At 42.1% G+C, this 16289-nt stretch overlaps 1 protein-coding gene across 1 annotated transcript in view; it reads right to left on the reverse strand.

The window, feature by feature from the left end:
• Positions 1-16289, reverse strand: part of STXBP5L (syntaxin binding protein 5-like) — a 206857-nt gene that overhangs the window by 1756 nt on the left and 188812 nt on the right. The window contains exons 22-25 of the mRNA XM_009879889.1: positions 5257-5496; positions 3941-4301; positions 2830-2995; positions 341-452 (exon numbers count right to left, since the gene is read on the reverse strand). Of these exons, the coding sequence (XP_009878191.1) occupies positions 341-452; positions 2830-2995; positions 3941-4301; positions 5257-5496 (879 nt within the window). The remainder of the gene's footprint in view (positions 1-340; positions 453-2829; positions 2996-3940; positions 4302-5256; positions 5497-16289) is intronic.

Raw genomic sequence — 16289 nt, forward strand, 5'->3', positions numbered from 1 at the left:
ATGGTTCTGTCAGTGCTTTTCATCCTCAAGCTGCAGCTTCGCAGCGGTAATGCCATTTGATGTGCAGGTGGCACATGTGGAAGACACGTGCTGTGCTGTGCACCGGCACAGATACAGTGCAGTTGTGAACAGCCCCCCACCCCAACTGCTCAAAAGAAGCTGCCAAGGTGAAGGAATTGTGGGAGGAAAACTGAGGACCCTCCCCTTTCTTCACAACGTCATCTTTATTTTTTCATCAATGACCTAAATCTTGTGTACCACTCCACTCCTAGATGACAAGGGCAGGGATCCAATGAATTAATTTCTGCAAAAAACCTAACCAATCCAATAAATTACTTACAAAGCTCCTCTCTGTCAAAAGCTTGTCCACTTCCTCCAAAAAGTCCTTTGAGAAAGCCTCTGTTTTGGGCTTCTGGTGTTTCCACAGGAGTAAACAAGTCCCCAAGCATGTCCTAGGCAAAGTCAGACAAAAGTCCATGTGAAAAATTAGTGAGGTGAAAGCAGTTCTAGGTGTTTGCTTTATTTGCATTAACGAGCCACATGCCTTGGATCTGATCAACTACTTTTAAAAGAGTCTGTTGTGTGAACAGTATTGAGTACTTAGCATTTATGTTTCATGACAGGCAAATACTCGGGCTAACTAGATTCACTCATGCCTTCAAAGGGACTTAGTTTGTCACTTCCCTGTCTCATGTTAATTACCATGGAGAAAAAAAATTCAAAGCAATACAGAGTGAAAATATCAGTGGTAAGATCGTATTTTGCTTAGAAACAAGAGAGGCAACATAATTGAAGAAATGATTTGTTGTCAATTATCTGTTTTGCTGTAGTGATTCTCCAGGCAAGCAGGGCCGGTACTCTGTTTTCTCTCTATAGCGTACCTGAGTTCAGTGCTTGCCGGCAGTTCAGAGAGTTTGGTGGTTCGTTGTTTGTTTGGGCTTTGTGTGGGTTTTTTTTATTAAAAAAAACAAAATGCCCATCACCTTCCATACAACCTCCCCCTGCCGTGCATTTTGGCAGTGCCATAAGTAATGCTAAATAAGCATGTCTGAAGGCACTGTCATGGTGCCAGATCTTAGGAGCAGTCGACCCAAACAAATTTCAGGCTCAGATTTATTTGCAGCAGTACTAGGAAAAGCGGGCTCTCCGGAATAAAACTGATAAAGAAAGCGTGCAGTCCCATTAGTGTTTGAAACCAGTGAGGCTGTGCAAAGAGAACAGTTCTGCCGTGTTGCTCGGCTCTGTGTTTGCTCATCCAAGCCCCGACAGGCAGATACAGCTGTTGCGCTGCACAACGCACTCAGCTCCCGGGAGGCTGAGTGCGAGGACAGCGCTGTGACTCACACTTACTGCTCCTCTGCACAGTCACCTGCTCTGGGGAGAAAAATTACTGCAGCCCTTTGAGTCTAAGTGGAGGCTCTCATGCAGCCTGGCTTGTGTTCCTAGGTAGCAGGTGATACTGGGTCATCTGCTTTTTGTACACATACGACAACTGTGCGAGCCTTTTACTGTCCTCTTTGCACAGAAGCCAAGATAGAAGCAGCCACAGTCCAGCGGTACAGAGAAGCAAGGGGGATATTTCCCTTTGGTTGGTTGTTGTATGGTGCTATTAAGGTAAATAAAAAAAAATGATCTAGCTTCTAACAGCCTCTCACTATAGGTCCATCTTCTAAGACACATTGATCAGACCTTTTGATCATTTTAAAATTGGTTCCCTGCAAAATAATCTCCGATGCGCAAAAGCTTGTGTGCAATGCTCGCCCCTCGCAGTCATTTTCAGACTTGAGACAGACAGTGCTGTGATGTGAGCTGAGCAGCTCAGCACATGTTATTCCCTAGGGCATAATGAATGCTGGCAGTACCCTTTCTTTTATATTTCTATCCTAGTTCACTGCTAATTATATAACCTAGAACTTATTCCCCCTCTTTTTTTTCCCCTTTTATTACTCATGTTTCTCCCTATAACCTCTTACAATTCCTCCTCTTCAGTAAATGACATTTTAATTTGCATTTTCATTGTAAAAAAAAACCAACCCAAATCTAACATTGTAAAGACCTTTTGCTCAAAATAAATTATTTTAAGTAGACCATTTCTGTAGCTACTGTATTTTAATGTACAATGGGAGATGCTTTGCTCATGTGGAAGAAGGGGAGTACCAATTATTGAAGTAAAAACAATGGTAAATAATTAAAAAATATATTAAAACAGAGCATATTTTTTGGTACTAACCACACTGGTTTGTCTCATGTTCCCACCTATCTACTGAAAGCTGCAGGTATTAAGATATTTTTAGAGTAAAATTAAAAAATGATAAAAACGTGGGAAGGAATTCATATTTTCACTGAAGCAGTTGCTGTGTGGTCGGACATGTGCTGGTACCAACTGCTGTAGCTGCTACCCGTTTGTAGCTTCCCCTTCTTTCCCTTTAGTCATTTTTAACAGTCGGTCTTTCGTACGGTAGGACTTTGAGAGAAGCAGGCTGTGAAAAGTCCCATTTGGGCACAAATCTGCCTCTGCATAGAGCCAGCAGAGGTTGCAATTACGTGCGGGCAGGCTGTAGGCTCAGGCCAGTCGGTCGGGCACAGGAGCAGGGTGACAGTGTCGTGAATAAGTCCAAACAGCGACAGAGCTGCTGACCGACCTCTGCTGCTTTGGCATCACCCCGCCAGGGCAAGTGGAGAGGAACACATCCATCCCGCTGCCGCCGTGCAGCCTTCACTTCAAATACTAAAATCTAGCAGTAAACGTGGCAATTTACATCCGATGGTTCAGGCCACTGGCTCTCCCACACAAACACAAAGGTGACAAAGTAAGGATTTGAGCCCTACCTGCAGATTGTCACACATCTCCTGGCTGTACGTCAGGCGCTGGATCTCTGTGGGAGAGCTGAGATACAACGCTTGCCCTTCATTAGTGAAACAAAAGGTTCGTGCTATCCTCATGTCTGTCACAGGCAAATAGTTGATGTCCAGCAGTGGGCGAAGGCTGGGCAAGCTGAAGAGAAGGAGATACAGTTAATCACCAGTTGCCACATGTGGTACACCTGCTCTGTGCCCGCATTTTAAACCCACATGTAAGTTTATGCTTTTCATAACCGGAATAGTTAAAGTGCAGCTCTAAGCTGAAAAATTCTGCCATAAACACGCTGCCTTCCTACTTTTTTCCCCTGCACGGAGAAGTTTCAGCTGCCTTGTCTCACTGACCTTTCGGCTTCTGCTACCGTCTGGATTTGGGATGTGCAGGTGGCACAGCACGGCTTGTGCCACGGGGCTGGGCACTTTGCAGGGTAAGGTTTTCCTGCAGGTATCACAGGGCATGGCAGGGCCCTGCTTGTGCCCTGCAGAGAAAGGCTCCAGCATCACCTTTGCTGTCCACCAGCTTCTCCTGGTTCACCATTTTGGACGGCACTTTCCAAAATGTAAATGGCCTGGCTGGGGAAAGGGGGTGCGTCAAGCCAAGCGCACAGCTCCAGGGCTACTGCACACTCAGCTCAATGGTGGAGACGACAAGGAAGGGAAACCAGATGCTCTAAGCAGAACATCTTCCAAAACAGCAAGAGTGGGACTTGCTACTTCACACTGGATAAAATTGCCCTTTCTATGCCTGACTTTTTCTATACTCCTCTATACCTGACTTACCATAAACGAGCAAAATTATCATGGTTCTCTTTTATGACAGTTAAAAATCAAGAGCCATCAATTGTCATGGTGGGGGATTACTATAAAATAAAGGAGTTTGCTTTGCTGTGCAGCTGCCTTAACTCCCCGTGTGCAGACAGGCCAAGGAACAGGTACGGCAGTGGGCAAGGCAGGGTATTAAATGCACCCGCCAGGGAGTTAATGCAGCGCATCAGGCCCTCTGGAGGAAACACAAGGGGAACGTGACGGCACTGTGCCACCGCTTTGTTTAGTTTTGCCACAAGATTAGTTAGGTAAGTACCTCAGTGTCATGATGTGCCCATTGGCACAAAAGCACGCCAGACAGACGCTGTTACAGAGGGTGACCACATCTGCTCGCAATAAAAAGGACGTTTCGGTGATGTTGTGGACATAAAGACATGTTTGGGAAGGCAATGAGAAGACTTTGGCTTGTTTTTCTGAACAAATGACTGCAAATTGATGATCACCCATATCCTGGGAGGAGGAAGGCGAATGCATGACAAGTTTCCTTTTTCTTGTTTTTTCACCGTCATCAGCACTGTGTGGGTCCCTCCATACTTCATACGGTGGATGTGTCAATGTCCCCATGCAGTCCAAGCACGCGAAGGTCAGCACGGCTCCTTTCAGTGTCAGAACTGTGCCTGCAAAACAGAATTTCCACTCACTGGCACTGGCACCTCAATTAAACTGGTTGTCAGTACTGTGAATGCATGCAGCACAGCTGACATTCAGCTTTTGTAAACAGAGCAAACAGGTTAACGTAGCTAAGGTGACAAGTCTTCCTTGCTCAGGTCTTCCTGACCACACAAGAAGGTGAACAAACAGCCTGCCACAGTACTGAAAAGGTCTCAGGCAGTCTATACCAAATAATCTGTATAATACATGCTACAATACCATAAAGATAAGCTGTCTTTTATCTCGACATTATACTGGTAGGATATTTATTCTGCAGCAAGAAAATTGCTCTCCTTAGTCTGGTGGCCTTCCAGCATTGTTTTTCTAAACAAACTGGGGGTGGGAAACCTCTGTTTCTGTGCATCCTCTGATTTTTGCCATTATTTCACTTTGACCATACTAAGCGCATACTGCCTCTCCTCAGACTTGACCTCTCTCAGCCCTCTGTTCTCTCTGCTACACCATCTGTCACTCACTCAGCCAAGGATCTCTCCTGGTACACCAACCTGCCAACAGTTTTGTTTCCTTTCCTGAACTCCCTTCTGCTTCTCTGCAGCTCTCGGATAGTGGGACAGCCAAACTGTTCACAGCATCCCAGAGAGGAGTGCATCAGAGCTGTACACAGGACTGTAACTTCACAATATGAAGGAACTCTGCTAATTTCCCTACCCTGACAAGGAACACGTAACTTTGCCCACGACACAAGGTAATATTCAGAACTAACACAGCCGAAGTGCCTCAGTTCATGAAGCTGCGAGTCTCTCATGAGCATCTTTACCTGTGTTCCCTCTATGTAGTGAGTGACCACTGCTTGATATACGTATTGAGAAATTTCTGCCCAAAAGGCCATATGAAATCATGCAGTTATTCCCCGTGTTGTACCAAGACAGAAAACAAACAGGAAAAGAGCTACACTCTTACCACTTGGCGACACCATCACTGGCTCTGACTGCCGTAAATCGTCACTAGCAGGCAGATTAAGGGAGAGGATTAAGACCATACCGAGGCCCGTTCCGACCCAGAGACAGGGGGAGACAGCGGAGTCATTCTTTCGGGCAAAGGACTCCATGAAGTACAAAGCAGTAATTGCCTCCTTTGAGTCCCTGTCGATACTGGACACGCTGGAGCTTCGGGAACGGCTGAAGGAGTTTTCCCTATTTTCTGCATAAATAAATACAAGCAAAACAGGCATAAGTCGGCAATCCTAGAATAGGCACAAGCCTGCAGCAAATACAAACTCCCTGTAGAGTACAGAAAATACAGAGTTTTTGTAACCTGAGCAAGCATCCTGATACTAGCACGATACCTGCTTGCTGCCAGTGTATAAATAAGCGTGGAAAATGCTGTCAGACCTCATCAGTTAGATCTGCATTAGAAATAGCTGCTTATTATGGAGATTAGCATAGACTAATTAGAATTTACAACAGCCTTAGCTCAAAGGACTTGTTCTAAATAGCATGAAATAATTTTAGACCCATATGTTACCAATGCATTTAAAATTAATCCATGTATCTCATTGCTGCAGGACATGAAGGGAGATGCCATTACCAACTTCAGAGCATGTGTCCTTTGCTCTGCTCTTCTTTCCATCGCTAGGACGTTCTCGCACTGTGTTCACAGCCATCGTTTATTGTCAAGCTATTAATAACCACTCTCTGAGGAAAAGACACCCATTGCTAAACTGATCCCAGCATCCAAAATGTCTCAGGGTACAAATCAACTCTGGCTTCCCAGGGAGTGAAGTGAGAAACCTGCTCTGTGCCCTTGGCAACAACCGCATGGTGAGCCAGCTCTGTTCACCTTTCCACCTAAACTTTAGCAGGCAAGAGCGAGAGCTGGCTGCAGACAGAGCTGTATTGTCCCCACTGCCAATATGGAGACACTCGCTGAGCTTTTCAGAGAGGAAACAACAACGAACAGAGTCTGACTGCTGTAGGGCTAAGGATCTCTGCTTTGCTTTGCCTAGTGCCGGGCAGGAAGCACCGAGCTGTGCGAGGGAGCTTCTGGCATTAGCAGGAACTGTCGGTGGCAACACACTGAGGCGAAAAAGTTACTGAAGAGTAAAGGAGCCAGAGGGAAGAAGAGAGCAGGGCTGGCTGCTAGTGCAGTCTTTCCAGAACAATTTGTGCCAGGTCTACCAACCTGGAGTCAAAGATAGGGCTTAGATCATTGGAAACCTCACGTGCTCTTCTGCAACAATAACGACTACAGGACCAGGAGGTTCTGGAGATGGAGAAATAGTTGAAGCTATTGGACCTGAGATAAAAGGCTCTCTTCTGAATCTATCATGAAATAGATCTGTGTCTGGTATGAAATGATTCTTCTTATAGCTCAGAAGAGCGTGCTGTCTCTTCAGAGCCAGTAGAAATGTCTAGAAAGAGGAATACTTTCTGCCATGATTGAAGAATAAAATTAGAAAAGGACTTTCTCACGTACTCCAACTTGAAACTGGGCTAAGCCTCATATTGTATATATGGTTCTTGCTCTCCACCAGAAGCAGCAGTTCAGCTGGGAAACGCATTGCGCTACCCAGATGAGTCAGTGTAAACTGCTGAAATTATCCTCTTCACAGTAACTACCTGGGAAAAACTGGAGAGAATCATGGCAAAGCACTACTGGAACCATAGCAAGCGTTACTACATATGCCGTCTTACAAGTTGGCACACAGGGATGGGGGAAAATTCTCCTGCTGCTCTTTTACACTTGGCCCAGCTTCTGTTCTTTGAGGGCATCCGTAACTTGTCAAACAGGAGGCTTTACAGGATAGCCATCCCTGGCACTTCAGTCCCACTCTCGTGGAAGAGAAACTGACATCTGCTTGAACTTCCAAGCACTGCCCTCACCCCGTTTCACCTTCTTCACGCAGGCACTGTTGGAGCTCTTTAGTTCTGGTTCAGTACTGCTAAATATACCTGCGTAAAACTGGGATTGTTTATTCATGTGCATACACAGCTTCTAATACCTTGAGAATTAGTGTCTCCCATAACCCCAAGCACTTTGTACTTCTGCAGTGGACTGGTTGGCCCAGCTCCTTCCCAAGCACAGTAACAGCTGCCTAGTAAAGAACGCCTTCGTAATTTCAAGGCAGAGATCATCAGGGCTGCACGCACACACACATACATATATATATATTCCCCCCCCCCCATACCTAATTTTTAAAATATGTTATTATGTAATTCATTTTCTCTTTAACAGGTGTATTAATATCACAGTCACATAAAATTCAAATATGGTGGTGCTCAAACTGAAAAAGATGTTGAAAGGACAAATGCAGTTAGTGTAGGCGACATACACGGAACTTAAAATATATAATGTGCCTTTTGCATGTGTCATCAAGCTTTCTCCCTCCCTAAATTAACAAGAAATGTTCCTCACTCCTGTGCAGTACAGTTAACTAATACATCTTTGCAGAACTGACACTAACAGATAAAATCTTTGGGACACTTTTGGGAACATACTGTGCCATTTTCTATTAAATACACTACTCAAACTGAAATTCTAAAAGTGAGCACGACATGTCAAAATTTGATGTCATAAAACATATCTGAAAGCAACCCAAAACCTATGAAAGACTGCAGTCACTATGTGACATTATTGGCTAGCTCTAAAGCAAGGTAGAAATCTTTTCTCTTTCTAGATTTCACGATAAAATTTAGCTTAGGCCTATTCGCTGGGACTCCTTTCTCATATACCCCAAATTGTCTATTTAGAAACCACTCCATTGTATCCTAGAGAAACATAAAAGCACTTTCTTTGGGAAATTTAAAAAACTTGCCATGTCCTTTCCTAGCATGATTGCTGTTTTAAAATGATGTCCCGTCTTCTAAAAGTTGTCCTGTATGAACACTGCCAACCTGTAGTAATCCTTAATCAAATCGCCATAGTCTGGCTTTTCTCTTATATTTTCCTTTTCTTGCACTGGATGACAGGTGTAGCAAGAATGGCACCTACCACATCTTTCTGCATGAGTCTGAACGAGAACCACTTCCAGGTCCTCCCTATAACCTAGGTCAAACAAAGGTTATTCGGACCCTTTTTGCTTCAGTAAGGATCAGGATGTTCATATGTAAAAGGCAGGTACGTATTTTTCTGCTCCCCAGCTCCCTTTCCCTCTTCTCCTCCCCTGCAGAACATCCTGCTGCATGACGCTTTCTCCTAAGTGTGCTCCTGCCTCTAACTTGCCTCCTGCTTTGAGAGAGCCCGGTATTCCCTTTTCTCCGAGAGGCACATATCCAGCTCCCATAGCCCTTCTGCTCCCACCCAGCCATCTCTCTCTCAGGCAACCATATCCTTTTTCCTCTTCCCCTTGCTGACCTCGATTTCTTGTCTCTTCTTTTTTCCAAATAGGTCTCCAGGCTGTCCTGCAGCTAACAGCAGAGGAGCCGAGAGCACCATCAGAGGGGTCCCGTGTCCCCTGAGAGCTAACGAGCGACTACCATTTGGGAGATGCTGCTATTCAGGCTGTTCGAGTATGAGCAGCTCTGAGCAAAAGCATTATTATCTGCAGTCGGTGCCTTTCAAAAACCTGCATTCCAGGGGTTAAGGCCACACAATATGAACACCACTACTCTCCTAATAGTAGTCCTGCTTTCTTCAAAATGTTTTCATTCAGCCCTCTGTCCTACGTGTGGTTTGGGTTAGTGAGATGCAGATGGACACTCAGGAGCCAACTTCTGATTGTTAAACTCCAGCTCTGAGCAGCAGCATCCAAATAGAAGGCTTCTGATGTAAAAGAAACTGCAAAACCTCTGACCTGCTACCCACCTCACTGAACAAAAACACACAGGACACTTCAACTCACATGCTAGGATTAAAACGAAGCCAGTGTTTTTGAGTCTTACCTTTGTTCATCCATGTGTGAGCAGTATAGTGACGCTCGTCGTGTGAGAATGTACTGATTCCATGTAATTGCTGAAGCATTGCCCGTCTGGAAATGTAACCTACTGCCACAAAATCGCATGCATTGCAAAAGGACAAGAACAATTGAGCCAACCGTCATCATGACATTTATACGAAAGCAGCCCTGAGCAGTTACTGTCCTAGCTCTTTTCTTGCACGATAGAGCTGTCCCGCTGCAGTGCACTGGTGTCTAGGAGAAGATTTAATTTAGGGTTTGGGGAGTTTCTGAGAATTTAAAAAGATAATTTGAGTAAATGATTCCATGTATTTCAACTGTCATCTTTACAAAGCACTTGCAGAGATTTTTTTTTAACTTCAGTTTTATTTCCACTGGCAAAAAAAAAAGGAATTTCCTTACTTTCCCGTGGAATTTAAAAAATAATAATAATAAAAAAAAAAGCAGGGAGGATCCTAATGAAAATATTTATGCCACTGACTTGTGCATCCTCAGGGGAATGTTCTGACTTCTCTATTCTCAACTGCAGAAAAGGCTTTGTAAGGGGAACACATCCTCATTTCTCTTCCAAGAAATTGTCATTGTGATTATTCTAAAATAATGGATTTAGCACTAACACAGAAGCATAAAGTAATTTTCTTCTTGAAGTTAGGAATCGTTAAAGTAAAAGTATCACTTGTTATGAGGAATGAAAGAAAACTCCCAGTGACAAAGCTCAGCATTTTCACTGCAAATGTTTACATTCATTACTGGAGAGTTTTGCAATTGACTGTTGTCTTGGATGCTATTTATAGGACCTTTCCTCCTTTTAACATACCGAGCAATTGACCTGCTTATAAAACATATACAAAAATCGACTTTTTTGATATGGAAATAGCTATATTCTAGAAACAAAGTTAAATGGTTTATATTCTCCTCACTTGGAGGTTTCTAAATTTTTTAATCCCAAATATCAGACCTAACAGAAATTAACACAACTACTAAAACATTTGCCAGTTTAAGGATCATAATCTTAAAATTTTAAGAGAAATCTGTCACTTTTAAAATTATATAGTTCGGAAAGCATGCAAAGCTCTGAATGCCAGTGTAAACATACAGTAGAGGAATTATACTTCAGACATGAATTTGCACACAGTAACGTCATAGAGACACAGAGACAGAACCGTATTACTGATGGCAATGCTTCAGCAACACAGAGGAGAACGGGGCAGGAAGTAACGCTGCAAGGCTGTCACACATTTAAGAACATCGCACGTTTACTTGGCTAAAAACATCTTCAAACGCATTTTAATAGCGCCACTCTAAAGCTGCATTCCACATAAAGCAATTCACTAGAAAGCAGCAGAAGTTATCTTAAGCACAAAAAACATGATAATAACCTGGAATTTTACTGTGAATTATTTCCTGCGGGATCAACTCAAATAAGTTTCCCTAAAACTATGTTGAAAAGACTATACTGCTTGCAGAGCATTCAAACGAGGGTGGCTACGTCTGCGTTTACACGGAGTTCACACCTGTGGGATGCTTGACCCTCCCTGGAAAAAGTTCTGAAAGGTATTGTCCTGAAGTTGCTGCAGTTGTAGCAGTGTGACCTGAATGGCTTCACAGAATTATACTGATACAAGACTGATGTAAACAATGGCAAATAAAGGCCCGAGAGAGAAAATAAATTCAAGTCACAAGACTTGGATCTTTATTTTGATATTTCCAGAATATGGAAAAGTTCAGGCTTAGGTTTTAGTCCAGAATGTCTTAAAAACAGAAGGGAACTATCAAGGCAGAACTATTCTTCAAACTGAAAATGATATAGAAATAAGCATTTTTACAAGGAGATAAAAATGGGAGAGATCTTTACAGTAAGTAATCTATGAAACTTCCATATTCAATTGTAGGAATCACTTCCCTTTACTTACACAAGCAAACAGTCTTCACATTCAGATCAGTAAAAGCTCAATTTGGATATAGGTTATAAATTTGGCCATATGTTTTTTAATCAAAGGCATCACAATTCTCCAGAACTTAAATCCCAACCTAAAATATCCATTCTGTTGAAGCGTCTTTCATAACATAGATGGTTTGGGAAAGAATGGTGTGTTGTATAGCTTTCATATGTGCAAGTACCCAAGAATAAGGAGGAGAGAACAGGCATTATAGAAGAAAAACTTCGGTTTCATTCAATAACAAAGTCAAAACAGTTAATGTTATAATGAAGCAAGTGAAAGCATTTGAAAGGACTCTTTTTTCCTCCTCTGATGGATTCTCTGCTTGTGTAACTGAAGCATAGTTAGAAAAGCTTTGCTTTAAAAAAAACCCCTTTGGAATGGCTATTATCACATAACTTGAACAATCTCAGAATATTCCTATACTCTTCCCTAGTTCTTTATACACAACAGCCCCCCACATATTCCATTCTGCCACAGAAGTACCAGGAACCACCTAATGGTGTCCACTTCCAAAAATTTTTCAAAAATTATTTCAGATGTAGAAAACAGTTTATGTTGACCTGAAGCAATTGCTAGCAAGTAGAAAAATGCTGAAGTTGAGTATACAGTGCAAAGCACACTCCCCAAATTCAACATGCCTAAAGTACAGTGTGAAATTAGCTTAACTTGGAATCAAGTCATCAGTTAAATTAAAACTGACTAGACATTCACTGACTATAAGAACAACAACATTTTCATTTAGGTGGTTGTTTTAAAAGCAAGCAAAATTTCCAGATTCCTGTAAGGAAACAAGTGGATCCTAACATCCTACTAGACCTGACAGAAAATGTATTCCAAGATAAAACCAAACATGAACTCTATCTAGCCCAATAAAATTGAAATTTAGACATCAGCAGCTCACATGCATCCATGCAAGGCTCTTCTCCATTTCTTCCCGGGCCTTTCCTGGGCATTAGACATGCTCTTTCACAAGGCATCTCAGTCTTTAGACAACCTCCCCTCACTGCTTTTTCTAGGGACATCAGGCATGGCAAGCTCTGTTGTGACCAGATTTAGGCAAACACACACTTAAATTCCACTTAAACCTCTGAGGGAAACGAGTGGTTAGATCCGACAAAGATTACAATCCTGTCTAAATGACAACAGCTCCACTGGCTTTTTGCAGTCTAGTGATTGTAGCACGCAGCAGAAAGTTGAAGGCTGTAAGCTGCAGATACAAATTAGTCTGAGGACTGATTCCACCCATCCATGCCTTCTGCATCTGTGGCCACAAGGTATAATGAGGAACAGCATTCTTCCTGTCTCCCCTGGAAGCCGAGCCCCTGATGGCTATGATGCTCAGCTGAGAGGCTGAGCCTAAGCTTTCTGGCGCTTCTGGTCCTTATATAAAATATGAATGTGTTCTGGGGAACTTGAACACCATTGCTAGGATCTAGAAACTGGGCTCCCTCTTGACATAACAACCTCCTTTTTAGGTACATCCTCTACCAGACTTCCTGGGCAAGTGACATGCCCATTTATTATCCACTCCCAGAAGCACTCTCTCTCAGACTGCACCCTAAAGGGATGGATTGAAGTAGGTGGGCTGAATTGTCCCCTTACTCCTAGGACCGGTTGCCACTATTTTTGATGTGTCTGTATCACAGGCAGACTGGGTTGTGCCCCTTGCTCACCTTTAAAATCTCTCTACACCTCCTTTCTTAGGGGAAGAAGGAAAAGAGAAGGTTTTTATTTTATCTACAGTAGAAAACAAGCACACACTCTCATCTCCACCATAACTGAAAAAGAACCTAACGTAATGGACCAGTCACTTCTGGAAACAATTATACTCCCTCAAGAATAATCTATGCATCTCATAGTTCAGTGTTCAAGCTTAATACTTTGAAACAGATATGAAAACATTAGAGAAGATGCTGGCATATCCTTCCTTGGAACACTTCCTTTTTTTGGTGCCAAATGTTTTAATATAGCCATACAGAATTTGTTGTTTAGAAATCTCTTGAGTTTGCAGTGCCCATTAGACCAGAAGTGCTGTGTTTTTTCTGAATACAGGAAAAAAATAATTTCAACTTCCTAATAACTTATTTTTTATTTTAATAAAGCTTTCTGCAGTAAGAAACAGACTTTCTAGACGTAGAGCAGGTCCTCTATACAACATTTTTATCTGCTTCTCTGCACAGACAAGAAATGTGGTGACAAACTGAGCAGTTAGCGGAGACCATGGCTTACCACAGCGTCTCCAAATCATTTGCTATTATATTATTCTTACTGTTACTAGTTACAACTATGTAAAGTAACTTCAAATGCTAAGAGAATTAAAATGATCTACAAGCAGAACCAACACCATAAACCCCTCACTGAGAAATAAATTAAAAAATTTCAAGCCAAGGGTTTTTCCACCGGTTACAAAAGCCTAGCAGTGAAAAGCCATGGCACTTAGGGTCCTCATGAGCTATGGTCCCATGACTGCTGTAACATGCCCAGTGGATCAGGTAAGTGTCAGTTTGGCTGGCTGCTTGGCCAAGGAAGTTTACCAGAAATCATCCACTCCGCAATACAGAAAGGCATGGCAAAGGGAATGCAGCGGAGAGTATGAGCTGTTCTGAAAACTTGCCAGAGATGCAATAACCTCCTCAGAGAATCCATTTCTGCAGTTAACTACCCTTGTGATCAAAATGAATCTCCTGCCATCTCCGTGAAGTCATGCCTCTGCCTTAGCAATTTATGTCCGTTACATCCTGCCCTTTTCTCAGCAGACATGGACAGAAGATTATTCCCTTCCTCTTTGCAGTACGCTGCCATGCATTTGAATCATTTTGTGCTTTTTCTTCACTATTTTTCTAGATCAAGCAACCAGGTTGTTTCTCTCTTTCCTTGGAGGCCTAGGAAACACTACCTTTGCAAACCACAGTGATCGTCTGCTAGGCCATCATCACTTAGTTCACATCCACATGCGGGCTTCAGACCCAAAAGACCCAAGAAAAAGGAGCCAATGATAAAAACAGAAGTCTCGGTCTTTCCCTGCCACCTGGCCACATGGGAAGGAAACCTAATTGGCACATTCACTCATCTAGTCCAAAAATATCCAATGTGCTATGCATGCAGCACTGCATATAGCCATAACTGACAAGAGAAAAACTGATATAAATTGTATAAAAGTTACATAGGAAATACTGCAATACACAGCATGACATCAGCTGAGCCTGGTTCCTCAGGCTGAGGACTTTTTATAAGACAACCACTCAGTATCATATTTCTAACACCCGGAACACAGCATGCCGGACCTACAAGAGCAATTTTCAGCCCTTCTTTATGGCTTCACGCACATATTTACAGGCTAATAATCATTAAGGTACAAATCAGTCCTAAGACTTGGGAAACCTTGTTATAGAAACAATGACAAAAGTAACTGGCTGACATACAGACACAAAGAACGATTGTAAAATTTGCTGAATCTAAAAACCAAATAAAAAACCTCAAAAAACTCAGCATCCTAGAACCCCAAAACCTAAACTAGAATCCAGCAGCAAAAAAATCCAGAAGCCTCTTCCAGGCTGTCTACAAAGCTTCTTATCATGATCCTCACAAATACTTCTAGATAATAAAAGAACTTTAAAGTATATAGTACATACCAAATACTACCCATTTCCAAAACAAATTGGACAAAATCACACAAGAGAAAAAACAACTTATTCCCCAGTTTTTGTCATTCTATTTGCAGATGCAAAAGAAAAACTTCAAGTATAAAAGTGTTCTGGATCTATTAAAATGGAAATTGTATTGTACTTGCCATAGAATTTTTGATAAGGTTATTAAAGATAATGACTAGACATTCTTGAGTGGTTCGTTTTGCCAGCTCACAGTGACATTTTGATTCAAGTGCTCTATATCAAACTTTAACTACATATAATCAAAAAAGTTAATCCAAAAGCTGAGGTAAATGCTGAAACAGAATTATTTCAAAGAAAAGCTAAAGCAAATTCAAATTCAAACGGAAAATTACAATGCATAGCAAATCCTTGTTAGGATTCCTTGTTCAGAGGCAAGTTTGTAGCGCGAAGATGTAGATGACCTTTCTAGTCAAGGGTGATAAAGCTGCACCACTTAAAAACTACGCAATGGGAAATGAAAATAATAAAAAAAAGAAATACAGTTTTCTATCACTGCTGATGGGAGAAAACAGATTTCCAAACACAACATTTCAAAGGAAAAACTCCACTCTGCCTTTACGTTCTTCCTAAGGCATATGACACACCGCATATGGACATACATATACAGAATGCTCCAATTTCTGTGTGAATGCAGGCAAGAAGGAAAAAAGTGGCAGAGTCTGCCAGCACGAGCTCTTGATGGCAACTAGCAAGTCATGGCAGAGAGAACCTTTTGGAAAATGTAAAGTGGCTTACAAAAGCAGAATGTTTGAGAACAGCAATAACCAAGAAGTATGAAATCCGAATGAGTTCTCAGAGTTGGTTATAATTTATTAAAGCAAAGAAGACTGCGTGCCAGAATATATATCGGTGCACACATCCATATACCCACCAGCTATACAACTATAACCATACTAAGTTTCCTCCCACAACAATTTTATTTTTATTCTCTAACGTCACTGTTTTCTTTAATTCAATGTTTTGTTTAATCTAAAATTACAATTAAAAATTCAATTGAAATACAAATTTTGTTTTCCTATGCACAAAAAGAGCAGATGTTTTGGGCCTATTAATCTACACTGAAATTCTTGACCAGGCTGGGATCTGCTGTTCTAGAGAGAAAGGGGTCTTTAACGGGTTTAACAACTATGCAGTATTAGCTCTTGGGCTGAGAAGGACTGTTTTGGATCTGTGCAACAGGATGGAAGGCAAGCCAGGCAGGGTTACACACTTTCACCAAAGAAGCTAAACAAAAGGTTAATATAATCCCTATTTCAATGTTTCTGCGAGGACACCTGCAGACAAAATAGGGTGCTAGTTGGAGCCCAGAGCCAGAACAGACCAAGACATGATCAGTGCAAATGGCTACAGCCTGCAAGGAAATCCACTGAGCTTGGAGACAAAACACATTCCCTTTCTACAGGATGTTATCACCGGACAGAATCTCTGTGAGGATTTTCTTGAATAAGAACAGTTTGCATTTATTTAAAAGCACAATGTTAACTT

This window comes from Charadrius vociferus, unplaced genomic scaffold (assembly GCF_000708025.1).
Source record: "Charadrius vociferus isolate BGI_N301 unplaced genomic scaffold, ASM70802v2 scaffold162, whole genome shotgun sequence".
NCBI lineage: Eukaryota > Metazoa > Chordata > Aves > Charadriiformes > Charadriidae > Charadrius > Charadrius vociferus.